Source organism: Centroberyx affinis, unplaced genomic scaffold (assembly GCF_046629955.1).
Source record: "Centroberyx affinis isolate AG114_WGS23_722 - 3 ecotype Tasmania unplaced genomic scaffold, CSIRO-AGI_Caff_v1 ptg003282l_1, whole genome shotgun sequence".
Taxonomy (NCBI): domain Eukaryota; kingdom Metazoa; phylum Chordata; class Actinopteri; order Beryciformes; family Berycidae; genus Centroberyx; species Centroberyx affinis.
Genome location: NW_027281298.1, coordinates 315,827 through 339,646, shown reverse-complemented (window position 1 = coordinate 339,646; position 23,820 = coordinate 315,827). Strand labels below are relative to the sequence as shown.

The 23,820-nt window shown below is 41.6% G+C and overlaps 3 protein-coding genes across 5 annotated transcripts; 2 read left to right on the top strand and 1 right to left on the bottom strand.

Annotated features, from left to right (window-relative positions):
- Positions 1-653: 653 nt before the first annotated feature.
- prxl2c (peroxiredoxin like 2C) lies at positions 654-2,884 on the top strand. The gene is made up of 6 exons (XM_071538523.1): positions 654-833; positions 1,199-1,267; positions 1,420-1,473; positions 1,615-1,720; positions 1,837-1,971; positions 2,161-2,884. Exons 1-6 carry the CDS (start codon positions 654-656, stop codon positions 2,289-2,291), a joined length of 675 nt encoding a protein of 224 aa, XP_071394624.1. The 3' UTR covers positions 2,292-2,884.
- A 357-nt stretch (positions 2,885-3,241) lies between these two features.
- On the top strand, positions 3,242-16,912 carry cdc14b (cell division cycle 14B). 3 transcript variants are annotated; one of them, XM_071538505.1, is made up of 17 exons: positions 3,242-3,486; positions 4,714-4,804; positions 5,804-5,879; positions 6,123-6,215; positions 6,399-6,475; positions 6,872-6,938; positions 7,026-7,088; positions 7,190-7,277; positions 7,370-7,600; positions 8,034-8,172; positions 8,622-8,787; positions 9,389-9,486; positions 13,288-13,335; positions 13,468-13,590; positions 13,847-14,015; positions 15,761-15,826; positions 16,079-16,912. In XM_071538505.1, exons 1-16 carry the CDS (start codon positions 3,381-3,383, stop codon positions 15,782-15,784), a joined length of 1,659 nt encoding a protein of 552 aa, XP_071394606.1. In that variant the 5' UTR covers positions 3,242-3,380; the 3' UTR covers positions 15,785-15,826; positions 16,079-16,912. The 3 variants fall into 3 exon arrangements, with proteins under 3 accessions (XP_071394606.1, XP_071394605.1, XP_071394607.1); XM_071538504.1 differs by having other exon boundaries at positions 3,243-3,486; positions 13,465-13,590; XM_071538506.1 differs by lacking the exon at positions 3,242-3,486 and adding an exon at positions 4,335-4,574 and having other exon boundaries at positions 13,465-13,590.
- An 867-nt stretch (positions 16,913-17,779) lies between these two features.
- On the bottom strand, positions 17,780-22,653 carry LOC139660388 (intracellular hyaluronan-binding protein 4-like). Its single transcript, XM_071538524.1, has 8 exons — positions 22,431-22,653; positions 21,266-21,407; positions 20,494-20,637; positions 20,316-20,387; positions 20,134-20,208; positions 19,166-19,337; positions 18,365-18,553; positions 17,780-17,955 (listed from the first exon to the last, which is right to left on the bottom strand). Exons 1-8 carry the CDS (start codon positions 22,651-22,653, stop codon positions 17,890-17,892), a joined length of 1,083 nt encoding a protein of 360 aa, XP_071394625.1. The 3' UTR covers positions 17,780-17,889.
- Positions 22,654-23,820: the final 1,167 nt, after the last annotated feature.

Sequence of the window (23,820 nt, the reverse complement as noted above, 5' to 3'; positions counted from 1 at the left end):
GCCGAAGCCTGCCATCGCTCTCATGTGATTCAGTTTTGATTTTCCTCTTCTTACTTGTAGACAATTGGACTTTGTATGGAGCAAACTGACCCAGATCCTTGTTCTTGCTTATGAAGTCAAATTGGGGATGTCTTCTATCTAACAGTAATGCGGATACAGGGGCGGAAGGGGGGTGATTTATAGCAGATAGGCCAATTTGTGGCCCAGTCCTATAGCCTGGTTTTCCCCTGCGGTCTGGTCGCTGGGTGTCCTCAGCAAAATGAAAGATAGTTTAATTTGAACATTAGGCCAACAAATTCACTAAATGTTACTGCGAAAAAATATATAAATATGACGACTTTGATCAGGTTTTACTATCTTTAATATTATATCGTCACTATTAAATTCCCAAATATAATAAAACAGGTAGGGTAGGCCTAAGTCGGCTATTTAAATGACTCTTTCTGCCTAGCCTATAAGCCTACTTACTATGGACCGGGGAGAGACACACACACACACACACACACACACACACACACACACACAGACGCCATACACTACTGAGAGCCAGTGCTAAGTAAATATTCAGGCTGAGCGCGATTTCCCAGCCAACAGCTCCTGCCTCAACGGCAACTCCCAAAATAGCAGTGGGAAGTGAAGGGAAGCCTTGGAAAATGGCGAAAGTTTCACCTATCACTCGACAAATAACGACGGAAAATCGGAAGATTGAAAAGCCCCCTGTCAATATTCGTCTCGGAGACGTCGAAGATTGCTTAATTTACGACCGGCGAGGAGTTTCTATTCCGTTCAAGAAATTATATCAAGACAGGAAATCAGTCATAATTTTCGTTCGGGTAGGAGGAAAACTTTTGTACGGCACAGCCTTGCTTATAAGCTATAGCCTACCTAAGGCTGCAATCTGATGGGTCCTCTTAAAATCATGAGAGCTTGTATAGCGTTTATAGAGGAAATGTTTCTATTGAAGGCGTCAAATGACAGCCAAAGTAGGCTACAGGTGAGCTTCAGCCTTGCTGGACAGATGCCCCAACAACATGCCATGCAATGATGGGAATGGAGGGATGCAGAGATCATGTTCATAGGTGAAGACATGAGGGCCAAACATTATACAGGACCAAGATGAGAGTGTTTTCTTTATAAAAAAAAAAAAAAAACTATGATCGGATATACTGTAATAATAACTGATTAAATGTCCCTGCAGAATTTCTTGTGCTACAGCTGTAAAGAATACGTTGATGATTTAAGCAAAATACCCATGGAAGCATTGGAGGTGAGTCTTGTATCAATGATTCCTTGACTATATTTCATATCAAAGGCCTTCACAAGTAGTAGTAAATTTGACATTCAGACCAGAGACAGCGCCCTATACATTTCTGGGATAAGGTTTATGCAAAATCCAAAATGCAATATGTGTTGTTGCAGGATGCAGGCATTAGACTGGTTGTGATTGGACAGTCTGCTCATCGCCATATAGAGGTAGTCGGTTTTCTTATACTAAAGTGTTCAGCTCTGGTTCCTATCTTGCTGATTCAGTTTTTCAGATTGTTCTGTTGATTAGTTGAAATATGTTGAGCCACACCCCATCTCTTACCATCCATCTCTCATCCCTGTGTTCAGTCATTCTGCTCACTGACGGGCTATCCTTACGAAATATATGTGGATCCAGAGAGATGCATCTATCAAAAGCTTGGGATGAAAAGAGAAGAGATATTTACAGACTCAGGTAATGCAATGTTTTGAGTGCATAAACCCACTGCGGTGTAAGTCTGCACATTCTGAGGTGGTAGGCCTAATCATATATTTGCGTGTGTGTGTGTGTGTGTGTGTGTTTGTGTTTAGCCGACCCTAGTCCCCATGTGAAGTCGGGTATGTTGGTGGGACATATGAAGAGCATGTGGAGGGCCATGACCAGTCCTGCTTTCGACTTCCAGGGCGACCCACATCAGCAAGGCGGAGCCCTCATTGCAGGACCAGGTAAGCTTTCTTCTATGTATATTTTCAGTTTCTCTCTCTTTCTCTCTGTTTTTTTTTCTCTCTCTCTTTTTAAAGGAGAGTCATGATCCATCTTGAGAGATCTTCCTGCCTCTCTCTCTCTCTCCCTCTGTCACTCCCTGTTATCTCTCTTTCTCCTCCTCTCTCTCATTCTCTTTCTTCTCTCTGCAGGCTCTGAAGTCCACTTTTCCCATTTCGACATGAACCGCCTGGACCACATGCCCATTAACTGGCTCCTGCAGCTTGCCGGAGTACAACAGACTCTGGACTTCAGTGATAAGCCAAAGATCATCCACGTGTAGCCGGCCGGTAGCCTGAATGCGTGCTAGCCTGCCTCTGCTCTGCCCAGCAGCTCTGTTTGCATCACGTAAAAGGAGACCTCGCTTGTTTAGCAAAACATCAGTACTGCAGTGGGAAATTGGTTTGTTATTATAGGCACACAGCGGAGAGTTTGGACAACATCATTTGAGTTGCAGCTGGGTTAGCATCCCAGTATTTTGGAGGGCATTGTTTGCCATGTCTTGGCAAGATAGGGTAGCAACATGGCACTCATGGTATAATCTTGCCAAATCTTTCTATAAATGGATCTGAAAGTGTGTGTGTGTATGCGTGTGTGTGTGTGTGTGTTTGTGTGTGAAGTTATATTTCTACCATTGGCACCAACAGCGATTATAGGTTGTAACTGTCTTCTGTTTACATACAAGCCACCTGTTGTCCACCTACAAGATGGCTGTGTGGTTGATGTCATTGAACACTATTAATAGCCTAACAATAATAATAATAATGATGGGCGCCTCTGATGTCAGCGGTAGGCCTCATGACAGACAGCTCACTCTCTCACAGTCTTCCACTTATACTCACTTTCCTCATATAACTGCTATAATGCATGACACTTATCCACAATGTCTGCTGTATTGTAAATAAAATGTTGCTGTTTCTTACAGCTGCATTCGACTGTTTCATGTTACTTAGCAGGTACAGCAATGGCTTACAACATTAATGCATGACATTACACAGTTATATACAATGTGAATGGAACATATACTGCACCTAGGACTATCACTGTGTTATCACCGTGTGCTATATGCAGCTACTGCGTTTGAACAGTGAAGGGTGGGTACTGGACAACTAGACAACTGTAAGCCTTATACGTCACATGCAGGGGATTCAGACAGAAACTTGCCCTGCTCAGAGACGTCACCACCACCAGAGAGGCTGGAGCAGGCAACTGTGCCTCGGATGACACACACACAGCAGCAGCAGCAGCAGCAGCAGGAACAAGGGATGCCAACATAACACAGCAAGAACAGAAAACTGGGACAAGCCGCAGTGCGAAGCGCAGATCTGACGGAGCCAGTCAGGAATGCCCGCTATGCAGGCTTGAAGCGAAAATGAAGCGCAAAAGCGAGAGGAGGCGACCCGAGTCGAGGAAAAAGCGCTGTGCAGCTCACAGCTCAGAGGCGGAGCCAAAGTCTGATATTTACATTGGGATAACAGGTATGAGACTGCGGAACGAACCCCGTGAACTCAGAAGACCGGCTAGTGCAGTGTGGGGACGTGCACAGCGGGCTGCATGCAAATGATTGGCTTTTTTTATTGATCGGTAGTCAATATGAGAAAGACTTTGATTTTTTTCCCCAGCTTTTGACCTAAAATGGCGACACCATCTGTCCCTTCTCGTTAATGCACCAGGCTTTGCGTCGATTTAGTCACCATCCGCAGTGTGTATAGCATAAAATGCAAAATGTCAGCAGTTCGATTTTGCCCCAGTATTACAGCCCAAACTATTTACACCAGTGTGTTTATGCCTTCTCCAGTGTGGATCAATCTTATTTCATGGATGTCCTATGTGCGTGTGTGTGAGAGAAAGACAGTCAGAGAAAGGTTGCGTATTGCATCAATGTCATCATTTACATAGTCCCGTAAAAAAAAAAAACAAGTGAAACCATTTTAAATCTCGTCTAAATCCCCAGAACTTTCTCGTGTTTCTTGCTTCATGAACATCTCCACGCAGCTGAGAAAGTCCGAGAGAGAGAAAGAGAGAGAGGGAGGTCCTCCGAAGTAGAAATCTCGAATCTTACTGGCCGAGCCATCGTCCTAGCAACCGCTTGGGCAACGTTCCCAGAGCCTATCGTGTGTCTTCTGTGTAGAACTTTAAACTGCAAGAGGCGGGGCGGAGCTTGATTGACAGGCGTGGCGTGCAATAGTGTAGCGCCCTGGATCTCTCGCAGCAAATGGCGTTCGTGGAATAGTTTCATAGAGCAGAGAGGAGGAGCCGGGTAAGAGTTCATTTTTAGCAGAGTGCGCATTACCCGCACGCTACTCCCCTCCCTTTTCGGCTTTAACTTTGTCGTTGTTGTCAAGTCGAGGCCGAAAACATTTGCAGTAAAGCTTTAAACTTTTCATTTGTCCTTTTTAACTGCACCCTTTTTATCTCTACGCACAGCAGCGTGCATTTTAATTATTATGCGCGCGTTCTCGTAAAGAAAAACAACCTGGTACTTCTTTGCAAAACGTCATGTTTAAAACTGTAGCCAAGATGACCGCGGACGATGTTCCCTCTAAAAGTATTGAAATCATCAAGGGTAAGTTGCAGAAAAGACATTAAGCAGCGAGTTATAAAAAAAACTGGTTACTTTTGGAGAGAGGAAGAGAGAACAGGCGTGTGTGTGCATGAGTAAAACATAATTAATTGCTTCTTTACTTTGTCGTGTTTTTCCCCAGATCAGCTATATTTCGCCATACTTCATCAAAAGATCAAGAGCACAGCTGAACGACACTGTTTCTGCATAGATGAGGAGCTGGCTTATGAGAAGTAAGTCCTCAATCTGATCCCAGCTGTGCATTTGGATCAAGCTTGGTTGGTAAAGGTGCATGATTATTGCGTTGTTTGTGCGCTTTGCTCTTGGCCATTGCACATGTTTATGAGTGCAATAAAACCGGTTTTAAAAGGGCCGAGAGTGCCCACACCTTGTGGGTCTTTGAAATGTTATCATGAGAGAGCTGGCATCTGAAAATCGTTTTTTTCTACCACTCAAACAGGTTTGAGCACTTGTGTAACGCAATAGAATAATCTGATTTCATTTTTTATTGTCCAAGTAGCTAGTAGGCAATTACTCAGTAGCTTCATAATATGCAAATATGTGTTTTTTTCTCACCATTATTACATAGGAAGCCTGTTAGAGTTAATCAATGGTTGTTGCAAAAACAGTGCATTGCTGAAAAGTATATTTAATATTTAAGAACACTACTGTCCACTGCTTTGGATATTATGGAAATTTGTCCTTGGTATTCTGGTAGAAATTCAAATAACCACAACAACATTAAACATTAAAGCCAAACAAAACGAGTAAAAGCACTTTGCCATAGCTACAACAGCAGTTTCAGAGCTCACAGGAGAGGACAGAGCTTCTTCAATGGGCTCTTGTTTCCTGTGGCCACAGGAGAGGGAACGACTGACCTTTTGTAGCCATTTTTGTGCCAGTAGTACAAAAAAGGCCTCTTGTCTTTTTTCGCTTTTTGTCCTGTTCTGACTGACCCACTCTAGCATCAAATGCTTCCAAATATAGTCCTTACTGTCAGTGATTTTACTGTGTCAGTCTGAAGTAGCTGATTTTATCTAGTGAAACTTCCCTAGAGACTGTAGCAGATGGCACAAATAGCCACTCTGACACACTCTTTATTCTCTCTCGCTCTCTCTCTCGCTCTCGCTCTCTCTCTCTCTCTCTCTCTCTCTCCTCTCTCTCTCTCTCTCTCTCTCTCTCTCTCTCTCTCTCTCTCTCTCTCTCTGTGTGTGTCTCTGTCTCTCTCTCAGCTTCTATGCGGACTTTGGTCCCCTCAACCTGGCCATGTTTTATCGCTTCTGTTGCAAGCTCACAAAGAAGCTCAAGGTAAAGTAACCCGCTGCTCTTAATTGCACTTAACTGCAAGAGAAGGAGAGGCGAAACCTCAGGTTAATCAGTAACATCTGTATTTATACTTAAGTTGTTGTACCACTGAAGCTGTTCAAAAGAAGATAATGCATTTTATGTTACAAAGTTTTTTTGTAAGTCAGGTATTCACATTATTAATTTCATTAAGTCAAATAAAGCTATTGGGTTTATGCTATTATTAATATTAATTTCTTCGTACAGTCCATTACAATCTCAAGGAAGAAGATAATATTTTATACCTGTGGCGACCAAAAGAAGCAAGCCAATGCTGCCTACCTCATTGGCTCATATGCAGTAAGTGTTGTACACTGATTTATTTATATATATATATACATATATATACATACATACATACTGTATATAGCCCGTAACATGATAGCCTGCCTGCTAGATTATCACGGACTGATGGTGTTCTAAATCAAAAATACACTGGAATAAAGTACAATACACATGCTGAATATTAGCTTGTGTTTGAAGGTAATGCATCTTCACATGACGCCAGAGGAGGCCTACAGTCTGCTGGTGTCAAGGAACTCCACATACCTTCCATTCAGGTAACCATGCACTAATGCATTATACATTTATATTTTAGGCATTTAGCTGGCACGCCTATCCAGTGCAACACAAATATAAGCTTCCAACATCACCAAAATTAGAAGGGTCAGAGGCCGTAATGTCCTGTCAATATTCTTGTGGCCATAGAATGGTTGAGTAAAGAGAAAAGTGCTTTGAAAAGATACAAAAGCTAAAGAGAGAGGGAGGTAGAAGAGGTTTTTTTTAAATATTCATTTAATTTGAGAGCAATTAGAGTTAGAAAAGGAGAGGGGATATTATTCAGTGGGGAGACGGTAGCAATTTCCATTCTGGCTAGACGTATGTTTTGTTTTGTTTAAAAGGATGTTGAATAGGTTGTAATGGTACAGAGTGTAAAGATATGTTATTTTTCACAGAGATGCTTCATTTGGAACCTGCATGTACAATCTAAACATTTTAGATTGCCTGCGTGCTGTCCACAAGGTACGTCACCTAAGTTACATAATATTTTATCGTTTTTGTGCTACGTCATGCCCCTAATGAAATTAACTCCCATCAACTGTTTCCCAGGCTTTGCAGTTTGGCTGGCTTGACTTTTCCAACTTTGACGTGGAAGAATATGAACATTATGAGGTATGAAAGAATATGTGGTGAAGGCAAATCTGACATATGATTCTTGGGCATATGAGAAGCTCTGGTTAAGGTTTTTATTTGGCTCTGTGTTGCTGTTGCAGAGAGCAGAAAATGGAGATTTCAACTGGATCATTCCAGGAAAGTTCCTTGCATTCAGCGGTCCTCATCCAAAAAGCAAAATAGAGAATGGTAAGTGAAACACAGAGTTCTTTGAACTGTCTCTAACCTTGTTTTAGTAGTTCCTAACCTCATGAGACTGATGTATTCGTCTCTCACTTCAGGGTATCCTCTCCATGCTCCCGAGGCCTACTTCCCTTACTTTAGGAAACATAACATCACTTCTATCATCCGGCTCAACAAGAAGATGTACGATGCCAGGCGGTTCACAGATTCGGGCTTTGAGCACCACGACCTGTTCTTTGTGGACGGGAGTACGCCAAACGACAACATCGTCAGGAAGTTCCTCAACATCTGTGAGAACGCAGAAGGAGCCATTGCTGTCCACTGCAAAGGTAGCAAACATCCACCAACGTGGCTCAAAGAGCCTGCGTTCACACTGCCAGCAACTTTGATGGGTCATTCTATTCTGACCGACTGTGGGCGGTGCAAGATGCTCCGTTTGCATCTATGTTAGAATATGCAAATCATGTATTTTTCACTGCTTTGATATTGGCTTTCAAAACGTTACTATTAGATGAGTTAACATGGATAACTAGCAACTGCTAATTAAGAAGCAAACAACCCTCAATACTTCAGAGCTTATCATCAACCCCAATGATGGAGGCCGCCGTTCTTGAAATGCTGCGTGATTGATTTGTGTAATCTTTCAAATAAAGTTTGACAAAACTGACAATCTACTTGTAACAATCTACAGTATCTGTTTTAAACTATTTACAGCATCCTGTTTGTTGATGCACAGTTTCATGTGATGCCACTGTTTTTCAGCTGGTCTGGGGCGAACCGGCACTCTGATCGGCTGCTACATGATGAAGCATTACCGCCTGACTGCTGCGGAGGCCATCGCCTGGATACGGATCTGCCGACCAGGATCCGTCATCGGGCCTCAGCAGAACTTTGTTGAGGAGTAGGTTTTCACTAAAGCAGATGAAAGTCAGATGAAAACCTCATATCTCCAGAATGTGAATTTTTCAGGAACTAAAAAAAAAACTCATTTTCAGCTTGACCACCATGCATTTTGTCAGTTTATCCAATTAGATTTTGAAAGGTCTCATTAGTTCCAAGAGTCGTAGAATTTTCCGAACCCATAGATGAGCATGTAAACTTTTAATTTAAGTTTAAACATGAAGATCATCAAAACTCTGAGTTCCGAGGTTTTCAACCAACAACGACAGAATTTTTTAGAATATCACTGCTTCAGTTTTGTTTTGCAGACAACTCATTATACTACGTCTGTTTCATATGACCTTGACCAGAGGACAGATCTGCCGAGTAAGCTAAATTGTAATGGTGGTAGCGGTTTGGCAGGGAAACAAGGAGTTCATTCTCACGGTTTGTTGTAATTATGTATGGCAGCAAGCAGAGCAATCTGTGGGCAGAGGGCGATGTGTTCCGGGAGAAGATGCTGAACGAACGGGAGAACGGCAAGATGGCCGTCACCAGGATCCTGTCCGGAGTGGATGACATCACCATCAATGGGAGCAACAAGAACAGGACACCCAAGAAAGAAGAAGTGGAACTGGTGAGTTTTGAAATAATGCACTTTCCATCTTTCCACACTTCCCATGTACAGAGGTTTCACAGGGTTTCTATGGGCCTTGAAAGTCCCTGTATCTTTGTGGATTTGAGAAAAACAAAATAAGGCCTCAAAAGGTTTTGAAAATGAATGGATGGCATTGAAAGTACTTGATTATCTATTAAAATATAGCACCCAAATTCATCAAAATGCCTCAGCTCTCTGGCCCTCTCTCCATCCAAGGATCAACTCTTCACATCCTGAGGAAAAACCAATGATGGGTATTTGTGTTGATATAGCAGCGATTTAAAATTATTGCACCACAATTTCTTGACAAGATCAAAAAATGAGGCCCCTATGATGTCTAAATTTGACCAATGTCTTGTATTACCCCAAAATATTCAAATTTTGAGTCCTTAAATTTCACCAAACAAGACAATTTGCCTTGAATTTGATGTCCAAGTGAGTGTGGCAACCCTGTTCTCAGTATGATTTTTGGAAATACTTCCATAAGCAGGAAAAGGGAATAATAAACACTAATGAACAAATAGGATGAACTACTCCGCCTGTTCACCACCTTTTCTCTCTTTCCCTGGCTAACCTTCAGTACAATGATGAAGAGGAGAGGAATGGTCTAACACAGGGTGATAAACTGCGAGCCCTGAAGAGCAAGAGGCAGGCCAGATCATCCACAGGTTCGCTATCGTAAGTACCCAAGCAGCCTGCAACTCCCATCATGCATCACACCGATGTGTTTCAGTGTTGTAAATAAGCGACGCCTCTCCTCTTGTCAGTCCCATTGTATCACAGATGACACACACAGAGTAGTTTGTGTAGTGTGATTTGAAAAATGTTAGGATTCGTAAAGACCAGGGAGAGGCCTTGTAGGATATTCTGATGTGTTCTTTTGTTGTTTATCATTTATCATTTCATTCCCGGAGCGTTTTCCCTTACTCACAGTAGGCTGCGTATCAGATTTTTGCAGTTCAGTGTAGTCAGCTGTCCTGTTCTGTTTGTGTCAGGGTTTTGGCATGGCTAATCTGTCAGGGCTGCTCTCCCTTACCCATACCATGGCAGTGTCATCCTAATACCATGATTTATTGATGATGTGTTGAGGACCCAGGCAGTAGTGTCCCTGTAGTCTTGCAATAACCCCCTTCTACATCTCCTCTTATGTTTCTGTGGACTAAACAGCATCAGCTATAGATGAAGTGTCACATGAATTCATTCCATTTCCATCTGTTATCCATGAGTGATAAGGATGGACAATAAGACAAGGATGTAATGAGTGAAGTATTAGGCCATAGAGTGAATGACAGACTTGTTTTGAGAGCTGGATTGGAGATGTCTGTTGATGTTAAGTCTTCCAGGAAGGTTACAGTTTTTGTCAAGGGCTGGATTGTGAAAGGCACAAAAGATCTGGAATTTGAAGATATAGGCTGGAAAATCTGGAAATCAGTTTTACAGGTTATGCAAATGTAAACGAAAACCTTTACACCTCAACATTCATGTAAAATGTATGTTGTGTTCTTGTATCAAAACTGTAGGCAATACATTTCAGAATTGCAAAAATGTATTCAGTGATTATGTAAATCACTACGGAAGCGTTGTCTTCCAACAGGTGGCGCTATACTGCAATTATTAATCGGTACTAAGACTAGTGGCACAGATCTAACCCTTCCACCGCTATCTGAACGGGGAGAAACCCTGTGGAATTTCGTATTACCCTGTTCATGAAGCTGTGAAAAAATCGGATCTGTGCCGTAAATCCTTTAAAAACAGATGATTTGAGCGTCCTGGTGGCTCGGTGGTCTAGTGAATGTACCATGTGGACAAGATGTCCTGGGTTTGAATCTGGCCCAGGACCTTTGTCGTGTGTCATCGCCCCCCCTCTCTCCCACACTTTCCTGTCTGTCTTCACTTTGTGCTGTCAAAAAAAAAACTTTTTAAAAAATCCAGATCATTTGTGCCTGTGTAAATCCATCCACGGAAGGTTGGGCATCAGCATGGCTGATGATGGTTGACTGGCCTCTGCCAATGTACCCATATGGCTTTGGCTTTTGTTGTCCCGTGTCAGGCAGGCGGTAGTGTTCTGCTGCAGCCTCATGGGTACGGTGTGGCCGGTGTGTTGCCTGCCATTCAAAAGATAGCAGAGAGAGGCAGAGAAAGAGTGGGGGAGAGGAAAAGCAGAGAGAGGATGTGAGGTTTTGTATGATGGAGGTAAGTGCACGTCACTTCCTTTCTAGCTGACATCCTCTTCCTGTAGAAATGGTTGCTGTGCCAATGAATGGTATGGCTAACGGTATGGCTGATTGATTCTTTTTTTTTTTCTTTCTTTCTTTGGATGACTATGGTGTGAAGTGGATATGCATTTAATGGATGCAATACATTTACACGCCTTTCATTGTCTGGCACTCATGGACACTGTTGAGTTGTTCTGCTTTGATATCAAGGCTTATCCAAGATATCCTCTGAGTTACAGTCAAGCTCTCGAGTCGAGCCCGCTGTACCGATACAACAGAACTAATTAGTCAACTAATCACGGTTTTACAACAAGATCTTGATTAGTTGAATCAAATGTTTTAGTGCTCGGCTGGCACCGCTGACTTGGCGCTTCCCATAAGAAAAATATTTGGAAGAGGAACATTGGCCCTGGCTCTGATCTGCAGTAGGTCCTCCATTGCCACTCGGACTTTAGTGGTATGATCGTTTCATCGGACTATGGTGTTTATTGGTTTAATTTGTGGCATTATTATGTGGCATTGTTCAAGGGTGGGGGTGGCAAATTCCTCCTAATTCTAATACAATGGTGTAGATTAAATAAATTCATATATGGCAGTCACAGAAGAGATAGTGGGATGAAAATGGTTTTCTGTCCCATTTTCAGAAGGGAGTTCAGTTTCTGCTGGCACATATCAGGCCAAATACCTTATCAGCATATGAGTTGCAACACAAACATCTAACTCCCAGCTGAACTTCACCATCTGGCTCCATTGTTTGTTTTATTATGTAATACTGAAGTGCATGCTGAATTACGGTGGAGATTAGAATTACGATTGTATGAAACTATGCTAGACCTCTTCTGCCTTTCATGCATGGCAGCAAGCATGAAACCTTTGGACATGCATGCATGGACATGCCTCTGTGTTTGATCTGTGTGTGTTTGTGTGTAACATGTAGTAAATGTTGGGCTGGGTTCACTGTCAGTTGCCTGTTGTTTTTCCATTGCATTTGTGACTGGATCAGTGTATGCATACCGTCCGAGCTTTGTTTCCTCCTTCAGGTTCATGTCTTTCTACAGATGCCAGCTTTTTTTTTTTTTTTAAATGGTCCTTTTGAAGAGTGCAATTCATAATGGACATGGAATATTTTTTCTCTGGGATTTGACCATTTTTAGACACGTTCACACAATCTAAATATGCATGGCAAATTGTTAACAGAGGCTTGCTGACAGACACTGTTGGATGCAAGGCTCGGTAAAGGTATGTAAGCTAATCCAGTCCCAATGGAAAAGCAGAACATTAGAGGCTTTCTGTCCTGCCCGGACGTCTCTTGTCTCTCCTTCCTTTTTGTTATGTTTTTTTTTTTTTTCTTTTTGCTCTTGTTGTTGGATTTGTCCTCCTTTCAGATGGCTGGTAGCCATGCTGCTCTCCTCCCTGTGTAGCCTTGCCCTGTGGTGGATTGTGTATGGCTTCCCTTCTTCCATCCTGCATTTCTGTATAGACGGGTTAGGATTTCAATGAGTTCTACTGCCCGTCCGTCCCCAAAACCCCTGTCCTGCCCCCCCCTTCTGGAGCTCTAACTGAGAATGCTGTAAGTGAGCCCCCTCATCTTCTATAACCCCCAATCCAAGTCAAAAATTGGTTGCTTTATCCTTTCTGCAAGGAAAATAAACTTTCTGCTGGTGAGCGGAGCTAGTCTGTTTTTAAAATGTACAAGAGCAGAGGCCCCTGCCTGCTCCTTGCCATGAGCGGCTTGTGGTAGATTGCTGGTGATGGAGTTGTACTGAGAAACTTTTATATTACATAATGTTTTTGTACAACAAAATGTTCCCATTTTCCCTTTATCTTTAAGCACCATCCTTTGCTGGTTCATGTGTTTTCCAGTTGTCAGCTGTCGCAAGTTAAATCCCTCGACAGACAGTAATGCCTTGTTTAGAATCACTGACGCTGATCAAAATGATAACATTGTGCAAAGCCAAATTAGTCTCACTTTGATCGCCTATTTTGATTAGCGCCGCCTCCAGGCTTTTTCTGGTACATATTTGGCTTCACTTAACTCCTCTGGCTGCCACAGCTGAAGCTGCAATAATAATCCTTCCGCATTGTGAACTTGAAACTCTGGCAAAATGTATAACAATTCTTTCTGATTCCATGGCTGCCTCTTGCTTATCTCCACACAGAATCTATTTTTGCCCTCCTCCTGTCTGTCTCCACCTGTATCCCATCACCTTTCCCTAAAAGGTTTATGTATTGCTTTAATGTCATATTGCTTGTGCTTTCACAGACAAGAAGAGAATAAGATTCACACCAGGTCATCATCACAGTCCCTAAGGTAAAGTTTGCACCTGGTGTTACCGTATCACTGTTTTGTGTGTGTGTGTGTGTGTGTGTGTGTGTGTGTACTTCTGCACTGACTCAAAACAGCCACAAACTAATTATGTGATGTGTTTATGCTCTGTAGCAGGATCATCTTGCAGTCCAGTGGCCAGAGCTGTAAGGCCAGCATCAACCCCTCGGCTCTGTCTGACCACTCAGACAGCAGGAAGAGGACCAGAACCTCGCTGCCAGCCAACGGGGTCGGGGGAAGGTCAGTGGCTCTGCACTCACTCACTCAGCAAGTCTCCAGATGTATTGTCGGGGAAGGAGGCACAGCATCTTAATGTTGTGGTTTTCACGTTTTCCCCAATATATTATTTCATTATCGAGAATTTTGTAGTATTGCTGCGATACTGTATTGGTTTTTATATGTATTATTTTGACACACACATGAAAGGCAACCAAGAGGCTATAGCCATTCATGGATCCATCTGGAGGTAATTAACAGCTTCCCTTCTCTCTGCCAGCTCCCTGTGCCACACCAGACTGGCCAGGTCCCTAGGCAACTTGCATGTAGTGGCTGGCGACAGAGACCCGATGTGTTGTGAGCCATGTGGCAGCCATAGAGACACAGCCAGTACCACAGCCAACACAGGCACTCTGATCAACTTAAACATGGCACAGGTCCATCTGCAGGCAAGCTCCCTCAGACCCACTCTGAGCCATATTGAGACTTTGGCTGCATTTGCACACGAATAGAAAATCTGATTTTCAGTTCTCTGTTAAGCAGATCTGATCTTTTCTTGGCTGTCCAAACAGGGAAAATCAGATTTTAATGTGTTTTTCCTCAGTTTTGACAGCCACAGGGCGATCAGATCTGTGGAACAAAGGGTTAAAAATCAGATCTTTTGTGCCCGTGTAAATCCAGCCTAAATCCAGAGGCTCAACACTCTCTCTCTTTCTCCCCTTCATGCTCAAGATACTGGTTGGGTCGTAATCACTTCTCCTTCTTAGGGTGGGCTGCACCAACAAGGATTAACTTTTAAACTGGATTAAATCATGGTTTATCAATAAATTATGTTGCACCAAACTTGAAACCTAGTTTAATTTTAACCTTCTTTTAAATCTTAGTTTGTTTTTACTTTAAACCTAGATTAATTTTAAAATCAACCCCTAATCACAGTAAATTTTACTTGAACTCGAACAGTTTACTTTGGAGTTCATAGTTTTCGAACAGTATTAAACTGGCATTTTTCTCTTTTTATACTTTTCATAATGGCAGTGTTTTTGAGGTTGGAGGAAAATTATAGTTCCTCAAAGAGAGGGGCAGACTCAACCCAGTCAAGTTAAATGATAATACCTTAGTTTTCATTTTCTTCCAACAAGCTTTGAGTTGGGATCGTCTCTCCTCTTCATCGCTCACAGATCTGTTAAAGGCTTCTGCCAGCTGGAGCACTTCAACATCCTTTTTATCGACAGCAGTGTTTGACGGTCTGTGACAGTCTGTTTTCTTCCCCTCCAAAATTGTACCAAAACGCTCCATTAACTCAACCACAAGCTTTTTCTGAACGGAAGAGAATTTTGAGCTTCTCTGCTGAGCCATGACAACTTTTGTCAAAGCCGAGGTTAGTTCCTGGGCAGTGTAATTATCAGTCTAACACAGCAGAGGGGGATAATGTGAAGTTTGTCTAGCAGATCAAACGGTAACAAAATAACTGATTTTGAATTCAAATTTAACAGCACAAGTATCCAGCGACTATTCTTTTCATTTTTATTGCTATTTTTTATCATTAAATATAAAATATATTTTCTTTGTTTGTTGTTTTGTTTCTTTTGTTAACTAATCACTATAATTTTGGTTTAAATCACTAAATAAGTTTTAAATCAAACTAGGGTTAAATTTAAATTATGCAACACAGTTAATTATAAATCTAGGTTGGTTTACTTTTCATAAACCTAGTTTAACTCAACTAACTCTTGAGTGTCACTAATCTTACATTAAACCGTGTTGGTGCAACCCAGCCAAGGGTCTTATTTGCTCAGATGTTGTTCTAACCTAATATTCATGGACCTGTTATTTTATTGTTCACATTGCAAATCAAGGATAGCAGGTACCAACTGCTCAACATTTAGTAAATCTGACCCTGCTGGTGTACTGCTGTCAGGTTGCCAGATAACACTCTGCCTGCCTCAGTTTCTCCTATTCTTCCTATCCGTGGCTTTCCTTGCATGTCCTCCAGGAACAAGGGATTCGGGACTATGACTGGCTATAGCTTCTCTGGACTCTGCACTCTCTGTGTCTTCCTCCCTCTGAACAGTTATCACCACTCTCTGGCTGCATCTGTATTCTTTGCTGATGCTAATCCAATGTTTATTTCCCACTCTTTTCTCCTCCTTTTTTTTTTTTTTTTTTTTTTTTTTACATTTCTGACATGTAACAGACGCGCTGTGTCCAGGGGACGTAAAGCTCGCTGCTCTTTGCAATCGATGCGTTTTTCCAGGCTCTGGTATCTACCTCCTATTCACTTTCCTTTGTACATTTACTGTCTTTAAATCGTATCTAATAGCGTCTTTGTGTTTGAAAATCTGCTATCTTGAAAACATTCTTTGTACTGTATATGTTGGTATGCATGCAGTTGAGTTTTTCAATTCTAAACTCTTGATTTCATGAACAGAGAACATTGTTAGTGTAATGTAATGCACTGAATCTGTATCTGTCATTCCATTAATACTGATTTCGTCATTTTTGTTCTTTTTAGTCACTCCATACCCAAAGCTAGAGCTCCTCTACTGCGATGAGTCTGCGGATCTGAAGATCCTGAGGAATTTTAAATGAAATCCAACTTCTATATGAACCTATATTATTCTTCCAATAGATCATTTTAATTTTGAGAAATGGGTTGGAGCAAACTTTCTTAACCAGTGTTGATGTGACATGCAAATAATTTATAGTTGGATTGATTACCAATTATTTTAACCATAAGGCACTTAAGTTTTTATGGTTGTTTTTAATACAGAATCATGAAACAAACTCTCGTATACTAGTCTAATCATTGCCTGGTTGTTTCCCTACTTATTGAAGCATGCAGTAGTTATCATCAGATCGATCCTCAACAGTCAGACCGGCATGTGAATGTGTAAATCCAGGGAATTTGCTCTAAAATGAGCAACGTGCAGCAGATCTTAAAGCGTCTAAGATTGGGGATTATCATGTTCAGTTGGAAAGATTTGTAGATCAGCTAATTTGTGTAAACTCTGTTTCTATCACAATATTCCATCCCACGAACTAGTTAAAGTACCTTGTGCAGCATTTGTACGTACATCCTTCGCAATATCTGGCTCCTGTCTGTATTTTTGTCATTTTGTTGTGAAAGCATTTTCTTTTTGAGCTGCTGTATTTCAAGACTGTAAATATGTCAACATTTGATATACCCAATTTGTATTTTGTAAATATTTTGTACTACTCGTTTGAATCAATCATGCTATGAAATAGAAGTCGCCGGTCCTAATGGGGCCTTGTCTAATTCATGTTCATAATCCACTAAATATTTGCTTGGAGCACATGGAATCAGACTTTTTAAATAAAAAATACTCCTCCAGGTTGTCTGTGGCTCTATTAGTATGTGTGCTAATTCACTTATTTCTACTGTACATATTCCACAATGTTTTTTTTTTTTGTTTTGTTTTTTTTAAATTGCAGTTATTCTGGCTGTGATATCACATCCTTTACCTTAAGTCTTCCAAGTTTTTTTGAGGAAGTCATTTATCATGTAGATAGTTTCAAAGTCACAGTGAAATGTCATTTTGAGAGCATTTTCCTTATTTTGATGCATGTCCTGTTGAAACAGTAAATTGGAGCGGGACGTAAAATGGCAAGCGATAATTCAAAACTAAACCAATGGCACCTAGAAAGAGAAATTCAGTTTTCTTTGATGGGGTGGGATTGTTCAAAAATCTGACAGTATTATTGGTTGGAATTTTTATTTATTCCTACTGGTACACAATAAGGTAACCATTAAATATGCATTGTTTTCCCAGAAGTACAAGTAATGGGATTTTGATATAAAAATACAAGAATAATTTTGTTTATTTATATTAACATTCGTTAAATAGGTGTATATTATGGCATGGAAAAGCTAACATTAGCTAACAAGATGAAAGGCATTTTTCATTTAATTGTGACCTGAAATAATTCATATCATAGCAATCAAGACTGTAATAACTTGTTTAACCCAGCATAACAATCTACAAACGCATTTTTGCCATCACTATATACAGTATGTACTTGAAGAGAATATTGGTACAGATACCCAAATAATCTGTATGTTGTGTTCAAGAAACTGGATAACTGCAAATAACTTGCAAAAAGCATTTATTTTCCAACAGTTGAACATTGAACAGTGCCTTCAGTGCGTCATCAGAAAAAGTCAGAGGGATAATAAAACCCATCAAACCTCCGGAACAGCAGAACACAAAAACAGTGATTAGATATCTAGCAAGTGTAAGTGCAACCCATTTTCACCAGCAGGCCAAAGTGAAGAGAAGTGAGTTCAAACAGCCGAGGACACGGTTATCTTCCCGCTGTTAGTGCTGGGAAATCCTCTGGGTCATCTGGGTTAGGAGCCAGAGCGTCGGCCTGGAGTAACCAACAGCACACAAAGGAGAAGACATTCCTTAGCCGAAACGCTCAAGAGAGAATCAACCAGAATACAGGAAAATGCATATACAGGTCCTGTTGATTTTATCCATTTTTTCCTAATGTTCTTGTTGTCACCTGTATGTGGTGAGCACACTGGCTTTTGCTTCTCTGTGAAGTAAACATCTTGAAAAGTGTAGAGGCAATTGCTTTGTATGAAAAATACCAAAATACTGTCTGTCCCCATCAAAAATAAATTTCAATGTTTTTCCAAAATGAACTAAAGTTCAAATGTGGACCTCTATTACAATATGAAGTGAGCAGCATCACTCAATATACAGTGACTCATGAAGTCACTTGTTTTCATTAATATGCATTTAAATCTCTTTTGTGTCAGCTAAGAACATACCGTCTCCAATTTGGGTTTGACCTTCTCTGGGCGGGCAGTGGTACCGCCTCGTCCTCCCCTGCCTCTCCCACCCCGGCTGGGGCGTCCCAGACTCCCGAAGTTGATGTCCAGACGGGAAGTGATGTCATTCACAGACCTGCGCAGGAAGTGGCCATCATCCTCCATTTCCTCCAGACTTCCCTTGGGGTTCTGAAGATGAAGATGGGGAAGAAGAAGAAGATGGGGAAGAAATGCTGAATTCAGTCAATGATAGTCTCAAACAGAAAATTACAATTATGAAGTGATGAACTTCAGAGTTTGGGCAAAAACCTCAGTGCCATCTTCATTAGCCACCATGAAACTTCAAGCTAGTGAGGGCAGTTTTGCAAAAGCCTGGTCTGGAAATTATTAGTCACGGGCTTGTGGGATAGTCATGTGCCCATCACTTACTTGGCTACTTGACTATCTTTAACGACTTGTCTACTTGTACTGTTCACAGCAAACTGACCTTCCCGCTACGGACTAACCTTAGCTTGACTCATTCATTACAATAGTTTTTACATTTTCGCAGGGCCAGTCTGGAACAGTGAAATGTCACTTAGTCACTCTGCAAGTTGAGGCTCAGTCACGTTGCTCAAACAGTCTACAAGCGAGCTCTTAATGCAGAATCAAGTGCGTTGCAAAGGTCCCAGGGCCCCAGAGAGGGTCGGCCATGACGTGCAGTGTGATCACTAAGGGAACCCACTTACTGCCAAATCACACAAGTCTTTCACCAGGGATTTTTCTTGTTGAACAGATGACCTAAGCACTTTCCATTCTCACCTCCACATGCTTCGACTGGTGGATGACTCTGGCTTTGGAGGGGACCTTGTCATCCGCCTTGCGGAGGTTCAACTCTGCCTTGGGACGACTCATCTCCTGCAGGGCTTTCCACTCGTCCAGTGTCATCTCCATGGCAACCTGGACCACCATCTCTCCATCCACCTCTGACACTCTATCACAAGTTGGGGACGAGCTACAATTTTCAGTCCACTTCATGCTGACCATTTTTGTGTCTTAAATATTAATGCTGTTGTAACATTGCCAAATGAAAACAGATTCCAGCATACAGCTATCATGGTAAAAAGGGGAGAGTGGCTAATGAAGCTTGAGACCACTGGTCAATACCTTTAATACGTGCACCTGGCTAATTAATGTCATAAGTATATGCAAATTAATGGTTTCATTCCAAAATGCTGTATATCCATCCACTATTTAGGAAGCAAATGTCTTAAAACTATTCAGAACTAAAAAAAAAAATAAAAAAAAAGGAACCCATAATGTGCTTTACTTTCATATAAACCATTTTCTAAAGAGTGGGAGTCATTTTTATCTTCCAAATGGTGAATTTTTAATTTTGGATCATACCATAAGACTGTGGGTTTGAGTCCAGCCCATGCCCATAGTGTTAAATTAACACACATGCATAACAGGAACCCTTAAGAAGTGCAGGTTCTTTATAGTCCCCACTGTGCATTTGTGGTGATGACATTGCTCTTTCTGAGGGGGAGTTGTGTGAAAATGTACTTCCTTTTATTAATTACAGGTCGTTCAATCACAAACAGCAATGATTTGTAGAAAATTATTTTCTCAAGTGCAGTAAAAAATGTTTGGTAGCCCACAGGTGCTAGACAAGTGAAGTCTCATCCTTGACTAACATGAACTTACCACTCAATGACCATGGGACCGTGGCAATGGCTGACTGAATGACCAATTGTGGTTGTGTACATGCATGTGTGTGTGTTACTCACTGTTCCTCGCCCTCCACTGGTGATTGGGGCTCTTCAGGTTTGACTGGAGCATCTGATGTCACCTCCATCAAATCACTTAAAAAAAAAAGACACATGGGACATGGACAAACAGAAAGACAATTTGCTATGGTGCCCAAGTTTAAAAATGGACATGTCCATGTTGTCGATGTTGGTCGACTCACCCCATAGTGTCTTGAACAGACCCCCAGTTCCAGGGTCCTCTGCCCCCTCTCTTCTCCTCAGGGGAGATGCCTCTGCAACAGGCAGCAGAAAATGTAGACACAGTTCAATATTTGCCATTATGAGAGAAAAACTGGCACAAGCTTTTAAGCTGGACTGCTTGATTAACAGAGGCATTACGTTCCGCTGTGCCGCTCATATTCTCTCTTGCCCCGCAGGTTGAAGGTGTCTGAATTCCTCAAGTATCCTCCTCCACCTCTTCCTCCTCTCCCGGCTCTGAACCCCCCTCTGCCTCTGGGGTCGGTATCTGCATCGGAGGAAGGCCTGCGGAACAATTGGGTGACAGTTCATAGTATTCCTGCGACAATTCCTGCTTTTCAGACCAAGATGGTAGATTGCTCCAAATATTGATCATTCATTGCAGCTGATTACAAATTGCCATTTGCAAACTAACTGGATGAGAATGTAATGATTCAAGGGGAAAAAAGAGCATGGAATTTCTCTTTTTATCCTCACTATTTTAAAAATGTACACATCACCATGTTAACTATAGATTTGCGGGTAAAATGAGGAAAACCAAATTTTAAACTCCTAGTTTAGCTTGAGGATCAATCTGATGATCACTACCGCATGCTTCAATAAGTAGGGAAGCAACCAGGCAATGATTTGGCTTTTCAGAGTTTGTTTCATGATTCTGTATTAAAAACAACGATAAAAACTGAAGTGCCTTATGGTTAAAATAATCTGTCATCAATCCAACTGTAAATTATTTACATGTCACATCACAATAGTTAAGAAAGTTTGTTCCAACTCATTTCTCAAAATTCAATCTATCCGAAGTCAATTTGGAAACAAATTTCCCCACTGGTGGTGATGTAAACAAAGAGCAAGTGCAGTCTTTGGAAAACAATGCACAGAGTTGTGTTGCACAGCTTTGAGGAAGCACACATACTTAGAGACGGGATACTCCTGTGATTGCTCGTCTTGGTTGGCCCTGCGCTCTGCGAAGGCGGCTCTCTTCATGCCCCTCTGGGCCTCCGCTGTGCCTCCTCTGCTCTCAGTCGCCGGTCCAACGCATGGCTGCTGTTTACGGCCTGCAGACGACACAGGCATCTGAAAACCTTTGATGACTATGCGTTTGGCTGGGATGATCAAACAAATTGACCCTGGTTTAAACCATTGATCTACAAGCCCACATTGTTTTCAGCCTATCCAACATTGCAAGAGGCTTTGGCTAGAGGCTTCAGATACCAATTTGTTTTAGATACATTTGGGGACCAAGCCATTTTTAACGTTTCTGCTACTCACTTTTGGGTCTCAACCCAGTCTTTAATCTATCACAACCTCCACTCTGTCTTTCATTACTTACCACTGTTAGGAAAGGAATGGATGGATCTGAGAATGTGAGAAATGTGTGGATTTCAAACAAATGATAAATGTTAAAGCTTACCAAAGGTTTGGTGTGAAAAGGTATTAAGTGACATTTTGGCCGAAAATGAATATTGTATATCATTGGAAAACTCTTGATGCTCTCTTGGGCTTTCTGATGATCAAAACACCACATTTGTAGCCATAAACACATTTAAAATAAAGGGGAAAATCTGGAAGACTGAAGTGAAAACCCTAGCTTAGAATTTGGGGGCATAACTGCACATAATAGCTTTTCATAGACTATCTAGAAAAAGTCTGCATAGTTCCCATGTTTTGTCAATGACTTCCAGTTGTGTTTTTGCTCTGCTGTAAAGTTGGGGAAAAGGTCACCTGTGTTCCTAAACCCTCGATATCCCAAACAATTAGTGGAAACCATTCACTGTGGCTTCTGCCTGCAGCACTGAGCCCGTCCACGCGCTCTGCAGCCTCACTGACCCTGCAGCATCAGCAGCTGGCCAAGCCCAGGCGAGCTGACGGCTCTCGGCTGGACCGTCCCATCTAGAAACAGTGGGGACCTGCCAGAATCGTTCGGGTGTGTGGGTGTTTAACGATAATGTAGCCAAAGCCTGATGCTTGCCAGCGAACTAGGTCAGACAAAACCGAGTGTCAGAGAGATCTGGCATCTGCGTTAACCCGTTTCCTTTTGTCACCCATGAACTTTACCAAAAAGGTTAGTAGGCTAGTACCTGCTTGCGGGTCTTGACCGTCAGACGCGGCTGGGAGGCGTCTGTCTTTCTGGGATTCTTTCTGGCCAGGTTTTTTCTGCTTGGCTTTCTTTTGGTCGTCTTTCTTCTTCTTCTTGTCTTTCTCTATTTCCGCATCATTGATCAGGTCGAACGGGTCGGCATCGTCATCCAGAAGCTTCCCGAACCTGTTCGCCACAACGCAGCCATAGGCGTCCGGCAGCATTTTTTAAAGCCAATGTACAACAAAAAAAATGCCAAGTTCAAAGGCTGGTTTTCCCCTCACACTCCGGACATCAACGCTTATCTCTCGCAAACGCAAAAGAGACCACCGTTTCCCTGTCCAACTATAACAGAAAAGAGCAGCGGATGGGATTCAGCTGCCACAGTGAACGTCTAACAAGCGCCGTTAGCTCGGCGAGACTTTTAAACGTTTGCACGTGCGGGAACTGGCGACACCACGCCCCTGTGCTCGTCAAAATTCGCTAATCAATATTCATTAGATAGACGTTGGCTGGATTATCATCTGTTTTGTCATTTTGGAACGGACTAGAACAAATGGAATTGCAAAAAATAAAAAAATAAAAAAAACAGTTTAAAAAAGGCCAAAAAAAAGTCAGAAATACTTTTGATGAAAAAAAAAGATAATTGCTGTTTACTGTGATTGTGATTACTTGTAGGATTACCCGAAAATATGCCAGAAAAGAAAAAGCCATTTAGATTTTGAAACTAAAATGAATGACAATAACATGCATCAACCATTATGTCATGATCTGTCAAAACATACAGATCATGACATAATGGTTGATGCTGGGTCCCTGACAAAAAAAACAACTATAGTTATTGTGCAGTACATTTTAGGAGGATCAATCCAAGACTCAATCAATAAAAAAAATCATAGCAAAATTATGAGTCAATATAATAAGTATTCTATAAATATTATAGTGATACTAATAATAAAGGAGATTTAGTATCACTTTCACATCAGAAAAAATACCATAAAGTACTGTAAGGTCACTGTGAACTCATTGTCGAGTTTGTAAAGGAATATTATGGGGGACATTAGTGATTTTTCAGGTCCAGACACTTACAGGTAAACTTCAACTCTTATCACCAGAGGGCTTTCATTAAGAATATTGCAAGTCCTTTAAATTAAGTAAGTTTGTACGTGGAATCATAGTCATCATTTCTCAAATTTTGAGCCCTTCATTGCCTGGTTTACAAGTCCATCTGTTTTCTTTGTGTTGGACCAGAAGCCAATAAATGCAAGTGCTACTAATAAATTGATTACTGAGCCTGAGAATAAACAGAGTTTGTCTCATCAGTGAAGTCAGTGCATTTTATGTTTAACAAGGTGAGCTGCTTGTCTGGACATTGCTAGTCCACTCATTTG